General features: G+C 34.0%; 2 protein-coding genes across 2 annotated transcripts; one reads left to right on the top strand and one right to left on the bottom strand.

Annotated features, from left to right (window-relative positions):
* Positions 1 to 978: 978 nt before the first annotated feature.
* On the bottom strand, positions 979 to 2,514 carry LOC110631454 (RING-H2 finger protein ATL2). Its single transcript, XM_021779292.2, has one exon. It carries the CDS (start codon positions 2,037 to 2,039, stop codon positions 1,149 to 1,151), a length of 891 nt encoding a protein of 296 aa, XP_021634984.2. The 5' UTR covers positions 2,040 to 2,514; the 3' UTR covers positions 979 to 1,148.
* A 2,420-nt stretch (positions 2,515 to 4,934) lies between these two features.
* On the top strand, positions 4,935 to 6,147 carry LOC110673938 (uncharacterized). Its single transcript, XM_021837186.2, has 2 exons — positions 4,935 to 5,260; positions 5,373 to 6,147. Exons 1-2 carry the CDS (start codon positions 5,174 to 5,176, stop codon positions 5,826 to 5,828), a joined length of 543 nt encoding a protein of 180 aa, XP_021692878.1. The 5' UTR covers positions 4,935 to 5,173; the 3' UTR covers positions 5,829 to 6,147.
* The last annotated feature ends 10,866 nt before the right edge of the window (positions 6,148 to 17,013 follow it).

Genomic DNA, 17,013 nt, shown 5'->3' with positions numbered 1-17,013 from the left:
GGAATTTGTCTCACCAACTAAGTCTCATGAATGTATTTAAATTTATTTACAAGTAGAAAATAATAAATAAATTAATATTCGATTGAGCTTATAAATAAAAAATATTTAAAATAAATTAGAAATTATAAATAATAATATTTTATTTATAATTTATTTATATATTTTAAAACTACTATTTTATCAAATAATAACTATATTATCATAATTAAAAAAAAATATATATATATATATATATTATTCTAATAATTTTTAAATATGTCAACACCATCCTCATTTAACAATGTTAAATAATATTTTTTTGTTAATTTTAATAAATTAAAATATTTTTAAATACTTTTTAACTAAACACTTAAATTATTTAAATTTTATTTTTAAATAATTAATTATTTTTTTAAATTAAAAAATATTTTTAAATAAAAATTAAAAAATAAACAATTAACCCAAACATATTCTAAATATATTCATGATATTTATAGTATAAAAAGCATGAGTATGGTTGTTACTATTTATTAACAAATTCCATCTTCCATCTCTATTCATTAATTATTAGCTCCAAGTTTTTTTTTTTTTTTTTTTTAACTTTCATTTGCATGTGCATCAATTTTTTATTTATTATAAGCTTTATTTTATTGAAATAACCAATCAAATTTCATAATTTGATATACTCTTTACAAATCAATCAATATGTTGGAAGTTTATAAGCGAAAGTTGGATGGGAAAATACAAGACAAGAAAAGGAACCACCATTGGAAAACATTAATTTTGTATCTTGTAATTTTATAAATTATTAAAATTACACTTCTTTTACTTTATATTATTATTAATATAATATAGGGATTGTTTATAAAGCTGTGTGCTTTTATTATTTCTATCAAAGAGGAAAAAAAACCATCAAACTATCTAACAAATATAAATAATCAAATTATTATATATATATATTCAACCCATTTTCTAATAAACATAAAACATCCATCTCTATAAAAGAAAAAAAAATTAAATCAATTAAATGGGGAATTTAATTATATACAGGTCAAAGTCAAACACTGCAACTCACGGCGGCGTGTCCTCTCTAGTCCTACGTACTTCTGACTGTGCTAGAATGTTTCTTAATGAACGCCTTATAACTTGATTGCCACGTCCCACTCGACTCATGCCACCGAGTTACAACCCATTTTATCCTGAGTCTGCTGAATCTCATCTCTTCCTCTCTCCAGGTCTGACTCGCTCACTGACCCACCCCAACTCGTTGGGTTTCCTGCACAAGGAGACAGATTTCCTCTTCTTTCTCTGCTCAGTATCCTCGTAAAAGACAACATACGACTCATTGGCGATCTGTACACCGGTGAATCGGTTCCCGACTCGTTCTCGAAATTCCCATTTCTTCTAGGTACTTCTATCGTCACGCCAACCAGCTCCGCTGGTTTTCTTCGACCCATAAAGGATGAAGTAGATGCACCCACGTTTTCTTCCTCGTGCTGACAAGTGGAACACAAACCGGTGCTGGAACCGATTTCAATAATCTCCGACGATGAATCTACCTGGGCAGGCTTTTCGGGTACGGGTTCAACGGGGGAGCGGCAAAGAGGGCAAGTGGAGTGAGAATGGAACCACATGTCGATGCACTCGATGTGGAAGTTATGGTTGCATTTGGGTAGGGTCCGACCCTTTTCGTTCTCTTCGAATTCGGATAGGCAAACGGCACACTCTATCGAATCCGGGTGCGTCTTGGATGAATAAACGAATACGGGTAGCGATTTTAGGACTGCGCCATCCAGGCCGCGGGAGGGTTGGGTGACGTGAGTGGCAGTGGGGTTGGAGGGGTCGACATAAAAGACGAGATTAGTGCGGCGAGTTCGGGCGCGGCGAATTTGGCGGCGGCGAGCATGGAACAGGTACCAGCGGGCGTAGAGATGGAGGCAAACCATCAAAATGACCACAAAGAAGAGGATGACAATCGCGCTTAGCATTATCCTACCGCTTAAAGCATAGCCTCTGCTGGAGTATTCATTGTTGTTGGGATTCCGTGGGTCTGATTCCATAGAGCTGAGAAATAGCTGAGTGAGAGAGTGTTTAGTGAGGCGGAAAGAGGAGAGAAGAGGGTTTTAGCAGAGGAGAAATGAAGAGGGCGTGTCAAGGATTGAAATAAAAAGGAGAAAGCAAGGGAGCATAAAAGGAAGGCTCTTGAGGGTTTCACAACCACTTCGCCTCTGTTATTGAACAATTTAAGCAGCGTTTTATGGACCAGTCGCCAGGGTTGACGCGGGATTTTTATGAATTGTCTTAAATGTCCTTTGTTTCATTTCATGGCATTTCCTCTCCTTTGTCTTCACTCTGCCCCTATTTTCACGACATATTAGTTAGAACTCACCGAGATTATTAATTATTATATACTTAAGCTCTTCCTAGGATAAGTATTTTCTTATATTTAACAACTACATGATATTAATCTGAGAAATTTTCATAAACTTAATCTATTGAAATTGTATTTTCATATATATTTTATAATAAGAAAACAAAAAGATCTACTGTTGAAGAACATCAATCATGAAATGGTGACTGGTCATTGAAAAGGACACTGGTGAGTGGTCCCAACCTTTCCTCGAAGAAGCAGTTGTAGAGTCGTAGCAGTTGGCATATTTGCTTAACCGGGTCTGGGTGAGTTTAGGTGAAACTGTTCCTCGAAGGCCCATGAGCAGGGTGTTACTAGAGATTCCATCAATAACAGGAGATGCTACATCCAAGCAAATTCCAAACCAACTCGACATTTTCCTTAATTTTTTTTTTCTCGAAAGATAGTTATGGAATTCAATTAGAAAAAAAAACTGCCCAGAGGCCTAATTGTAGTACAGAATAAGGCCTATGGCAACACAAGCAAAATAAGTAACAAGACTCAAGCTCTGTCCAAAGAATGGCCCAAGCCCAAAATAAGATAAATCCTAACTCTAAACCCAACTCGATGTCCATAACTCGGTGGGAAACTCTCGCGCCATAGAGAAATTGAACCATAGGAACCTTGGCGTAAAACTATGGCAACTTTAACACAAACGACTGGCTAACATCGACGGCAAAAGAAGCAGACTGATTGAAGTACCATCAGACTTCTAAACACGGATCTGCAATCAAAATGAAAACCAAAATTGAGAGAATCTGCAATTTTAATTTTGATCCTCCTGTATATATAAATATAAATAATTCAGTTATATTTTAGCATAGCCTTAAAGCACAATTTTATTACACAGTCTACTACTTTGTTAGCTGAGCTTTTAATTATGGAAAATGATAAACTATCAAACTACAGGCGAAGGATTTTAATAACATCAATAGTTACCTGGATTTCTCAGCAAATAGCATCTTGCTTTTCTTGAATAGCAAAGGATAAAATTCAAGAATCTGTTTCCAAAATTATAGACTTCACTTCTATAGCCATAGCTAATCCGATCGCTTGCAGAAGAGTGTTAGTCTCGCCTGATTAAGAGAAGCAGTGACCACCTTCTGCACATACTCATCAATCAAGTCACCTTTAGAGTTCCTAGCAACCACCACAATGGCTGAGAGAGATGATCCTTCCTTCCAACTAGCATCACGGTTGAATTTTATGAAGCGTGTAAGAGGAGGAACCCAACTTGATGGACTCATGGGTGCACGCGAAATTCCTCCTATAATTTGGACATTCTTGAATGAGCCGCTTGAACCCCTCTCCTTTTTTTTTAATCAGTATGATGAGATGAGCGGTTCTGATGGATGAAAGATGGAAGAAGGCAAACATTCTAAGATCAGTTTGACGTTAAGATTTTGAGTTACAAAAAGTAATTTTTTTAAAATATTATTTACAGCAATTTAAATTTTATTTTATTATTTTTATGATTCTTATAATTAGAATATATCAATTTTATTTATAAATTAATTTTAATATTATCTAATTATCATATTAAAATTATTTCAATAGCAATACTAAATATAATATAAATAATAAATTAGCAACTAATGATTAAAAAAATACTAACTAAAATTTTTAAAAATAGAAATACATGTTAAAAAGAATACAATTGTATTAATTTAATAATATTAAAATTTTAGATTTATAAATTCTTATATTTAAATTCCATTAAATTTAAAAAAAAAAAAAAGAAGATAATGTTGTCATACGGAAGAGCTCACGAGGAACCTATTGACTGTATGCAGAGGCGTATCATAATAATATCATGTGCATACCATGCACGTGATATGAACACTTACTCTAATCATGTTTATCGCTTCTCCATCCAAAATTCGTGTCTTTTCATTGCTTTTTTACTGTCTTAGTTTATTTAGTTTACGGTGGATAAATTATTAGGTACACTATATGTGTATGTATACTTTTAATAATAAAATAATAAATTTTATTTTTTTATTTTTATAATATAATTATTTTTATATAAATATATAATATATTATTTTTTAATATACTGAATGTACTCTATAATTTACTTATAATTTACTTTTTATAATTTAGTTTCATAGTGCCTATGAAAGCCAAATTGCATCTACCAAACGGCCCTTCAAGTTTCAAATGATCATCCAGAGCACCAATGCTTACCTTTCTTTTCTTAACATAAAATAAACTTCATTAAATTAAGAAAATTACAATTAAAAAAAATCAATTGTTACTTAGCGGGTAATGTATTTTTGTCTGATAATCATGTTAATATCAGATTTATATGCTAAATTAACTCCAAATATTAATTAATTAATTAACTTGTTATATTGAATTGTATTGTTGAGAAGTTAATTAGCCAATTCTAAAGCATTTATGGGATTGGGGTTAAGAGGAGAAGCACGTGGGGTAGAACAACCAAAGCTTGTAAACTAAAATATACTAGACTTGGGTACTTCGTGGCTTTAATAATCTCCTGCTGTCAGACAATGCGTGAGCTGTAGTACAATTGTGTTAAATAAAGAGTTGGTACCCATTGGAAGTCTAAACTTGAAAGATCCTAACAGCATTTACTAGGGTTTCCTGTTCTCCAACGGCCATTCCCACCACCACATTGAGCCCCAAGCCTAAAGCCTAAAACCTTTGCAGGCCTTTCTCCCTCTAGCTATTTACTTCTCCTCGAACTCGTGTGACCTGACCTCCCCCTGACCCCTCAGTTATAAATCCAAACTAACAAAAGCAGAGCTTGCAAACACAGAGATGGCCAATAAGACTCCCATATTCCCTATGCCAGAGCCTCATCACTACAGCGACTATGGCTTTGACCCGCAAATCAACTACTTTCAGGTCTTGCTCTTAATTGGTTTATTACTCTGTTTTCTTACTCTCTCATATGTTCTATGATTTTCACTTTCTTTTTGAGATTGACCCATTCTCTTGTTTTTGTGCTTAAACAAAGTTCTTGGAGGAAGCCAGAAAGCACAAGCGTGAGACAGTGAGGTCCATAGACTCTTCGCATTTCAAGCTCCAAAAACCCATCTCGAAAGATGAGTCTAACAGAAAGATCCACAAGACCAAGAAGAAGCGTTGGTGGAGAAAAGCCTCCTTGTTTTTCAAATGGAAGTGGATCTATAGCCAACATAATGATAATGCCGATGAAAATGTGCATAAAGCCAGGGCTCGAGCATTCAGGGCATCAGTATCGGGTCCTGTGTACGTAACTGAAAGCAGAAGCGGGTCGAGTACTCCGTACAGGACCACTAGCAGCCCATCGTCAGGTCCGCTCGCCGGAACTCTGACTCCGGCTAGGAAGGGTGATTTAGAGATACCTTATTTGAGTCTGAGGGAGCTAAACATGGAGCATCAGCAGCAGAGGATGTCCACTTCTGCTATGCCAGTATACCTGGTCACTTAATTAAATGTTTCAAGTTTTTGAGCTCTGGGCAGCTTTTGTTTCAGGATGTTACTGACTAGTGACTACTTCTTGTTTGGTTAGTGATGTTTGTGGGTTTGCTTTGGGGGTTAACCATTATTATAATTATCTTCTTGGGTTTTTGCCTTTCTCTTTTTTATACTTTTCAGGTTTTGCAAAGTGCAAACTGCAAAAGGCGTTTGATCTTGGAGGATGGTTGGATTGGATCCTCTTTTTTTTTGGTGGTTGTTGCTCACTTTATTGATTTCTTCAACTAATAGACTAGTCAGTGCTCAAAGGTTTGACTGAGTCACTTCCCTCATTTTCTCCCTTGTTTATTCTTCAACATTCACGAGGCTGTTAGTGGTTGGCTTGCAATAAAATAAAAGAAAATCCATTGATGGATCTTAGGCAGGACGGGAAACGCACTGCATACGCGTACAAATTACAGGATTTCTCCTTGGGTTTTGAATTTTCAAACGGTTAATGCTACTTTTTCCAAATACGGGGGTAGCTTTCGAATTGGGATATTGTATTTGCCCACAAAGACCATGGGAAGCAAATGGATACAAGCTGCCTACATGAAAGAGAAGGCAATGATGCTGTTAGTCTGTTACCAGCAAAGGGTGGAAGGTATCAGTGGGATGACCTAACAAATTGGCATTAAAAAATATTGAATAATGAAAACGAGATTTTGACAAGGCAAATTAATTATAGAAAGGGAAAGAGAGAGAAGGGTTTCAACGGCAGTAGATTGGGGCACTAGGCTACAAAATAAGGACGGCGGCTCCGTCTGCCATGTGCTGGTTTTAATTCGCGGATTATGCTGAGTGCAAATATCACATTCACAGGGCTGCTCATCCTATGCTGTCCTCCTATGTCGTTTTCTTTTCGCATTTTGTCAGTTGGATTCTAATCAACGGTTTTATTTTTCGAGTTTTAAATTTAGTGTCCGTTTAGATTTTAAGATTAGATATACGTTAAGGTATAATTGTCAAAACTTCACATAAATTATTTACGAATTTTAATTTAATAATATTAAGTTTTTTTAATACTTATTAAAATTTTAATTTAATAATATTAAGTTTTTTTAATACTTATTAAAATTTTAATTTAAATATTATTAAAAATATATATTGAGATTTTTTGAGATAGATTTTAACAATGGTTTCTAAACTTATCTAATTATAGCATTACTGTATCCAAACTTTAAAATATAACATAAAACTCATCAACTTTTATATTTTACACAATAAAATCCCTATAAACTCTAATTACTGATTTTTTAGTTAGACGCTGACCTCTAAACTTTCACATTAGTATGGAACTTAATCAGTATTTTTTTTTTTCTCAAACCGTATATAAATTGAATTATTTTTCTCTCTATAAACAATATAATTTTTCACTTGTAAAGAGAATAATTTTACATTTTACATAAAAGATGAGAGAGAAATATCGACAAACATCACGTGTAAAGAGAATGATTCAAACTTTCACATTGACATGAAGTTTAGTCAGTATTTCTTTTTTTCTCTCAAGCTATGTATAAATTGAATCATTTTCCTCTCTATAAACAATATAATTTTTCACGTATAAAGAGAACAATTTTACATTTTGCATAAAAGATGAGAAAGAAATGTTGACAAACATCACGTGGGAGTTATTTATATCAGTTTCTAACTAGAAAATCAATAATTGAAAGTCAGAGAGTTTTACTATGTAAAATTTAAAAATTTAGAGAGTTTTATATTACATTTTAAATTTAAAAAAATATAATGTTACAACTATATAAGTTTATGCACAGTTATTAAAATTTATCCAATATTTTGTTAGCATAGTTTTCAACGAAAATTAACCGTTCAAAGCTTGTCGCTTTTATGCTTTAGATGAAACACCCACCTCTAGGGCAGATCCCGTGAATAAAATTTGTGTCACGGCAAGTGTGTTGTGATATGGAGTTGGGGTAACATGGGTGTGGCCACCATACCCATGTGGTGTGGCCAATGAAGAAGATCTGCAACTACCACCTTTTTTTTTTTTAATATTATAACATATTATTAAATTCGAAAGATGTTAAAAAAGGAAATCGAAAGATTGGCAATTTTTAACTAGCGTCACATTCCATTTAACAGTAAGAATTTAGAGTGTCCTCCTTGCTGGGTAGAGTAGAGATTTATGTAAAGAAGGAGAATTACTCCAATATTGCAGACTCGTTGATGCCTAAAGATTGTCAAGCAGCTCTACCAAACAAACAAGCAATAAAATGGCCCAGTTACTCGTAGATTTATGTAAGAGCCCTTTTTATTATGGGCCAATTCATATTTTCAAACTAATAACAAAACAACCCATCAAATCCAAGAAGAAAGCCCAGCAGTCCTAAAATGGCCCAGTTAACCTTCGTTTTCGCAACCCTAACAGATTTTAGCTCTCCTTCTCTCGTCTTCTATTGTATGGTGGGGTTCATTTGCAACGAGATTTTTATTTATCGTAAGAAATTTCCAACCAAACCAAAAAAGAAAAATGAAATCGTTTTGGTATTTTTTCTCACTGGATTTTGCTTTGACATTTTCTCCAAAGGCTGTCATTCAATCAAATACTCTTTCCATTTCATCATCTAACTGGCGTTCAATAATGACATTGCATTTGCAATTTTGGAAACGAATCCCCATCATTCATTTTCTCGGGAAACAAACAAATTTTATACTATATATAAAAGGAAGCTTTTCTAAAAATATTCCAAATTATTATTATTATTACATTTCAATTGATATTTAGAAACATTTATTTTGTTTTTTTTTTAATTTTTTTGGTGAGAATGTAGAAATACACTCGTACACAGTTCAGAGACAAAAATAGATTGCTGTCAAAACCATGACAATTTTGACTTCTCATCTTTATTAATTTCCCAATAAGACATGTTTTTTTGGAAAGATAATTATACATATAGTTAGATCACACAATTAATTATCAGGAAAATTAAAAAAGAAAATTTCCAACCATTACGGATATTTTGATTCGCTTTATTTATTAGGTTAACTAATTCACTTTTTTTGTCAGAAAATTAACAAGAAGGTGGCTAACTTTTGGTAGAGACAAAATAAAGCAGAGAAAAAGCAATATTGGATTTCTTAGATGGTTGGTATGTGTTGCAGCAAGTCTCTTGGATAATTGGGTTTTACAGATTTTTAGAGTTTTAATCAAGTTCTTTTGGCGAAATAAGGTTGAGAATAATTACTAATTCTAATTCCCTACTTGTTTGAATGTTGAAGGGTAAATACTTTCATGCTTCCTTATTTTCACAAGCTTCAATTCATTAGAATCCATCATGGGTTGGCGTAGTCTTTTGTGGAGAAGGTTATAAGATGGCGGGTCAACAATGGAAATTCCATTTTATGCAAGGAGGACAAATGGATTCCACAATCTTTCCCCAATCTTCCTTGTGCCAAAGCTAATGCGAATCCTCTCATTAATTGAGTTTTGCACTTGATTGATAGACCCAATTGTAGATGGAATTATTGAGTCCTCAAAGATGTTTTTCATGAGAATGAAATCAAGAACATTATGGCTATTCCAATAAGCATGGTGGATAAGGAAGATAAATTTTCCTGGCATTTGACTCAAAATGGTGCCTACAATATCAAGTCAGGATATCACATAGCCCATACGCTTAAAATAAACAGGATTATAAAGAATTTTGCTGGACCGGGACCAACTTCCCAAGCAAATTTCTAGTCCTTTTGGAAGAAAGTTTGGATTATCTAATTACCCCCTACGCTTCTAATTTTTCTCTGACTTCTACTCAAGGAAAAACTCCATTCTAATGCAGTACTGCATGCAAGATTTCAAAGTAACCCGGATGAGTGTTTGGTTTCTGGGGAAAAAGAAACGGTGAAGCACCTTGTTTTCACATGTCCAAAAGCCATTGAGGATTGATCACATTCTCCTTTGCAGCTGAGATCCACTTTGCTTAAGGGGCTTTCTTTGAAGGACTACTGGAAGGATTTATGTGATTCTTTGATTAACTTGAGCAATGAAAATAACCTAAAGAGTGAATCGGGATGTGTTCAACATGGTACCTGTCAGTGTAACATCTCCTTCAAAAAAAGTTTCATGATTGAACTTATGTGGCCAATGAGATAACGAATCTTAAAAATCATATTTTTGGTGGAACCTCTTTCTTATATCCATCTACCTATGGTAGAAACGCATCCAGTGTACCTCAACCAGTTTGATAATTCCATTCGAAAACAAAATGCAAACAGTTGAATACAGAAATATAGGATTTTGACATCCTTAATCATCGTCAATTATTAAATATATTAAAAGAATTATTTTTTAATGTTTATTTAGACACAATAAAATAATTTTTACTTAATTATGAAAAGATAAAACTCATATTTTCATAGTAAAAATATAATGTATCAGATACACTTAGTAATCGCTCAGATCCTATGTCAAAATTGGATTTGATGGATGGGCGAATCCCACATTCAGTTTGTGTTGGAAACAAACAAAAAAACTCCAAGGCAAATATGGTTATCGGGCTTCAAAATCGACGTCTAGGATAGATCCCGTGAATAAAATTTTCGTGCACGGCAAGTCTGTTGTGATATGGAGACGGGGTAACATGGGCAGGGCGCAGGTTTTCTTGGAGTACCATACCATGCGGTGTGGCCAATGAAGAAGATATGCAATTATCACCTCTTTTTTTTTAATATTATATATTATTAAATTCAAAAGATTGTCAATTTTTAAGTACCGTCACATTGTTCTTTTTATTTTTACTATGGGCCTTTTTATTTTACAGGCCGAAAAGAAAACCCTTTTCCTATTTTCAAACTAACGACAAACTAACCCATCGAATCTAAGAAGAAAGCCCAGCAGCCCCAAAATGGATTTCTTTGTGTCCCAAATATCGCAACCCAAAAGGTGTTCTTTGAAGCCGGCCATCTCTCTTCTTTTCTTGTATAATTGTGACTGGTTAGACTTTTAATGGAAAAAGCAATGCGGTTGTTTAAATTTTCCTCACTGCTGGAATCCTATTCCTTGCTCCAAATTCCAAGCCACCACCAACTTTGTTTACAACTCTTCGCCTATGTTGGAAAAGCCCCATTAAGTATTCAGAAGCAAAACACAGAACCAGGAATCAATCAGTAGTACTTCAATTATGAATGACGAAAGCTTAATACTCCATTCTAACTTTTATCTTCAACCTATTTCCTATATGATAAACAAAACATGATAACTTTCAAATTTCTTTACATTCGGCAATATTATTCTTCTTTTAAAATTAAATTATGCTTTAACATTGTTATTTGTGTTCGGTTATCCAATGTTCAACACTAGCCAATAATTAAAAATATTAAATAGTATATTCAGAAATTCATCAATTTATAATAATTTAATTTTTATATTTTAAAAATTCAACAATCTTATCCCCACGTTTACTTTTGTTAAAATCGAGGGACCTCGGGGTCGCTCCTACTTAGAGATCGAGGCCCCTCCTAGTTAAAGATCGAGATGCTGTCAGTTTACTTTGAAAAGACAATTCTATCCTCATTTTGACTTAGGGCTAATAGTTGAGGTTGACACTTCGATTGTTCTTTTTTTTTTATTTTCTTTTTTTTCTTTTCCTGATTGTTCATCGCAAATCACCTTCCATTGCCAACATCTTCTGAATTTCTTTCTGGTAATTTCACTGGAAATGGTCAGAATTTAGTAGGGAAGACAGTCACCCACCACTTGTATACAATGAGATAACGCGCAAGGATTTACCAGTGTAATCCTTTTGACTAGTTATAGTTTAATTTTAATTAAAAAACATAATTAAAGGAAAAAAATATTGGGTTGAGATTATGCATTGCATATTTGCAGAAGCTTTGAACTGGGCAAGCGAAGTGAGTGTCAATTTAAAATTTCTTTTGGCATTTTATTTTCTATGAATTATCTGAAATTTTGAAGAGACAACGTAGGCTCTTGACCATAGCATTAGCAAGCTAGAGAAAGCTAACGTCATTTCGTAGCAGAGTCCACAAAGGAAAATAATTGTAGCAGCAGGCATGACCACCGACGATGAACAACACCACCACCTCCACTACCAAGAAAGAAAAAGCAGCCATGAAAATCAGGAAGTTAATTTGGAGTTAACGATAGGGCTAGCTCTAATTTAGAGTGAGTTGACTCTGACTTCTTCCAACTCAGTCGACGCCGAGTCAAAGTTACAATAGCAAGCTCCATGCCAAATTCTTGAAGAACAGGTAATTCGGAGGCTCTGTACTTGTTGCCATTTGGGTTTAGAAAGGAGTGAATTGTGTAGCAATTGCCAGAATTCAAATGGATTCCATACATTATTACAGAAAATTCACAAATATAAATTTTATTTTTTTTTTATTTTCTTTTCTGTGGAGTTGGAGTTAGATTCGATCAAAGGTAAAGATTTAATGAAGAGAGGGAAGAAAAATTTTGAAGCGGATTGGGAACACCTCCTTAAAATAACAGAAGCATGAAAAATATAAATTTATATAATTGAATTCAAAAAATTTTTACCTAATGTCACATGCATTATGCAAGATTTATTTTTATCTATTTGATTTCAATGACAAACAGCATATTAAAATTCTTTTAATATGTGTTTGGATCTACATTTGACATTTAAGATTTTAGAATTAGTCAGATTAATTTTAAGAACCCTAAATTAGATCAATAATAAGTGCACTAACCTTTTTGATGCACTGCAATGTGTTTGGCACCTTTGGGATGTGTCTAGAACATCAGATGTTGTCCCTCTAGCTTGTCCACACTAAGATCACTAATGGCAACCCTTGAACAGCTTTTAAAGCATTTCCAATCAATTAGAAAATCAAATTTTGCCTTTTGAGATATTACAGATATATACAGGACACTAGAAACGATTTCTAGTATTTTTAATTCAATAAATTGTTGGCTATTCTCTTTGAATTGATGAGAGATGAAGAAGAAGAGATGGGAGATGTTCTTTGGGTGGCGGCACCAAAGAAGAACAGCAGCTACACGTTTTACTCTTTCATAACAACACTTATATAGCTAGGTCACCACTTAAAACCCTTGCCACATGTCACCTTTTGATTAGCTCTATGTTCAATTAACCCAATCACATTGTGCCAAGTGTCAAACGTATATTTAATCTTGACTTTGATCATCTTACATGATTAAAAGACATATGGTAAGCTTATATGTAGTGCCATGTGTCACCATCTTATGGTGCCACATGTCATCCTGTGAAATGATCAAAATACCCCTGTGTCTTAATTTTTAGTTCTCAACCCAAAATAATTATTTCTCTTCTTCTAATAAATTTATATCAAATATAAATTAATTAATTAATCTCTATTAATTAATTTCTCCTTAATTAAATTCATATTTAAACACCTTAAATATAAATTTAACTTATACTATGCATCCAATAACTTATATTTGGTTTCCAGCCATGCTAGGGACTTTGCAATCTAATTGCGAACCAAACCTATTTAATTAATCAATTAAACTCTTTAATTAATTAATTAAATTATATTTAATTTGGTGATTACTTGTGTATGTATGTGACTTACTAGGCTCATCACTAATTGGCAATGAGACATAATATCAACTCTTAATATCATCAGAACTCTTTCTTACCATAAATGATTTCTCTAAATCATTTTATGCACCTCATAGACCATGGTTAACACCTAGCATAGCATGCCATGGCCACCCAATCAGTAATAAGGTTTACCTTAAATAAACCTATAATCATATGTTACCATGCACTAGAATCTCTCTATTACAAAATCTCAATTCGAGCTGGAGTCATAGTTTATGTCAAACCCCATTTGTTATAAATATTATGTTCTCTTTTAATTACAGTTCTTGATTAAAAAGATTTTCTCATCAAAAACTCTTTTGTGATTAAATCTATCTGTCCTGGCCATGAACTTGAAACATCAAGAACAATTAAATGAACATAGGATTTTATCTCTATTTACTTAGAGGAACATATTCCATCTTAATCAACACCTACCTCCATATATATATAACTAGTAGGAGCCAATACATGCCCATATACCCATACACAGTATAAGTATGAAAGCAGTATCAAACTCAAACCACCTATATATAAGATAACTGTGTTATCTCAGGTTTAAAGATTATATGCACTGATATGATTTATGACAATACATTGACAAGAGTAAACTCCATATACTTGTCATAAATGTCACTGATTTGGTCTACTTATCATGCATAAGTGCCTATCATGTTTATTATATGGCATGAGACTCACCATTCCATCTTATTTACATCTCATATAAATAAATTGGGAACAAACATTATTACAATCTTACTGAATAAGTCATGTCCTTATTATGAAGTATCCTCGATTGTGAACCTATTTATGATACTTTGTGCTAGAAATACTGTCACTCATATTCTTAACAACTTAAGAATAGAATTTCTAACAAAATATCAATGGACCTTTTCTATTACACATAAATATATTATGTAAACGAAAAAGTGAAAATGCCTTTTATTAATAAAAGATGTACAAGATACATACTAAATGATATGCTCTATAGCATACTACTAACACTCATTGGTCTGGTTGGTGAAGCTTGGATGGGAGAAATAAATAAAATGTTATCATATAGGTAAATAAGCTTTTTTTTAGGGTATTTTTGTAAAAAAAAAAAAATTTCTCTTTACCACAAGCTTAACAAAATTTTTGAATTTATTTAGACCAAAAAATTTAAAATTTTAACGGAGTAAATTTGAAGTTTAATTTTTAAAATATAGAAATTAAATTATTATAAATAATAAAATTTAAAGGATTAAATCGTAAATTTATTTTATTATATAATATAAGTACTTTAGCCTCACTTGAACTTAAAAGAATATCCTGTCCAGTTAGGGCTTAAATATCCTCTTAACTCGGTCCCCCAGTACTGACCCACCACGCTACGCTTGCGCGCAGTGCTTAACATTTACAAGGCAGGCATTCGAACCCAGGACCTCAAGGGCAAATCCAAAGTCAACGGGGCTCTAATACCACTTGAACTGAAAAGGATATCCAGTCTAGTTAGAGCCCAAATATCCTCTTAACTCGGTCCCCCGCTGTTAAGCTTCTACAGCATATTCAGCAGGTTTCTCATATCTCTTTGGAGCATGATGACATTGAATCCTTGTTTTCAGAAGAACTCTGAAGAGAACATTGGTCCATCTATGAAGCATGGACGTATTCTTTAGAAAGAGATGTCCTATAAGAGATAAGAGATCTAATACTTCTGATAAGAGATCCAGAACGTCTATAAATGTTATAAGGACTGAGAAGGGGAATGAGAGATTTCCCGACCTGAGCATCTTCAGGTAAGGTGGTTATTTCTACAAGGTTATCAATACGGGAAGAAAGAGTCCTTCTTAGAGGATAGGAGAAAGAAAGGGAGGAGGTAAGGTTTACAATTTTAGAAGGAGTAGGGTATTGTAGGACTATTTATAAAGAAGAAGCAGGTGTTTGGCAAGACATATTTGAGAGAGATTCTCCTTACTCAACGTTAAAGTATGTACCATACAAGTATAATCAGACTCTGATACCAAGATAGGCTGAGAGCCCTTATCATACACATAACTTACTCATATATGCCTCTTCCCTCTCTTAGGTACTCTCTGGTTGTGCCCTTTTGTAACATTATGCGTATAATAACCGGACCGTCGCATCCAATATCATAACAAAGATATTTCTGATATACAGGATCCTCTAACGAGGCAAGTGTAGAACATACATATCTCTTATTACAAAAATATAATACACGTTCTAAGGTCCCACAGTGAAATGCTCTGCCAGCTATCTTCTTAGTGGTCCCATAGTATCTTTTTCCAAGATTGAGCCATCATAGGTCCTCCATTCGTATTCAGAGTTCTGGGACCAAAAAAGTCCATCAGGCCTTCTAGAGAAGGGCCTATGCATGATAAACATTGTCCTGATAGTGGGTTGAGTTCTGATAGGCCTTTATTCAATTTCATAAACCTCTATGAGTCGTTTGAGGCTGTATTGCCATGCAGAGATGGGCTTGAACCATTCAAAGAATCTAAATAAGAGGGTCCTATTTGTGTTGTTGAGAGTATGCTAATAAAGTGCCAAGAGGGGAAACTCTATACTCGTAGAGTATAAAGTGACCATACACCATAGGAGCCATAGTTCCTCGAGAATAAGGTCTCAGTCATGATGAATGCTGAAGCATGTTAAGAAAAGATCGTCAGGGATGAAAAGAGAAGAAGGGGGAAGTAGTCCCCTTAAGGTGTTTCTAGCACTCAAGTAATGGAACAGGTGGTCTTTTGCAAACTGAGCTATCTTTGGGATGGGTTGATCAAGAGAACAACCAGGTGGGAAACTATCTGGTGTAGAGATGAGAAAACCTGGAGTATTTGGAGAGGATGAGGAAGCCATAAAAATCAAGGGAAATGAGAAATGTGATTTAATGAGGTGAAGATCTCTAGGTTTGGATAAGAGATCTAGGATTAGATTATGCTTTTCCTTTATATGTTGGACTGTGAATTTATACTTAGCGAACCAGTCCTTTTACCTTAATAGTTGTGGTTCTGGGAGTGACTTGTTCTTGAAGTCTAGGATCTTCGGGAAAGTTGAGTTGTCCATGACTATAGTAAAGTGGTGTCCAATGAGATAGAACTCGAACTTTTTAATCCCATTCTTGACAGCTATGATTTTTTTATACACTGAGTGATAATGCTTTTGTGGTTCTAGAAATTCACCACTAGCATGTCCACAGATGTATTTTTCTCCTTGAATTTCTTCAATAAGGACAGCACCCCAGTGGGTGTCACTGGCATCAGTCTTGAGAGTGTGATGTCCTGTGCTGGGAATCTTCAGAGGTGGTGGATTTGAGGCCACTACTTTAAGAGCTTTGACTGCCTTTATTAATTCCCTGCCCCAAGGTGGTACAGTTTTCCTGAGCATCTTTGAAAGTTTGCAGGTGTGAGTGGCGACATGAGGAATAAACTTTTTTATGTAATTGACAATACCTAGGAATTACTGTATTTGCTTTACCGATAAATCCTTATCAGGGAATATTAGCAATTCTTCTGTAATGTGTGGTCCTGGCTAATACTTTCCATCTTTGAATCTCATTCCAAGGAAGTTAATGTCAGTCTATCCCAAAGAACT

This window comes from Hevea brasiliensis, chromosome 15 (assembly GCF_030052815.1).
Source record: "Hevea brasiliensis isolate MT/VB/25A 57/8 chromosome 15, ASM3005281v1, whole genome shotgun sequence".
Classification (NCBI taxonomy): domain Eukaryota; kingdom Viridiplantae; phylum Streptophyta; class Magnoliopsida; order Malpighiales; family Euphorbiaceae; genus Hevea; species Hevea brasiliensis.
This window is presented reverse-complemented; position numbering and strand designations above follow the sequence as displayed.

Coding starts and splice junctions, on each gene's coding strand:
- LOC110631454 (XM_021779292.2), bottom strand. CDS start 2,039: ATGGAATCAGACCCACGGAATCCCAACAACAATGAATACTCCAGCAGA.
- LOC110673938 (XM_021837186.2), top strand. CDS start 5,174: ATGGCCAATAAGACTCCCATATTCCCTATGCCAGAGCCTCATCACTAC. Junction 5,261..5,372: donor CGCAAATCAACTACTTTCAG/GTCTTGCTCTTA, acceptor GCTTAAACAAAG/TTCTTGGAGGAAGCCAGAAA.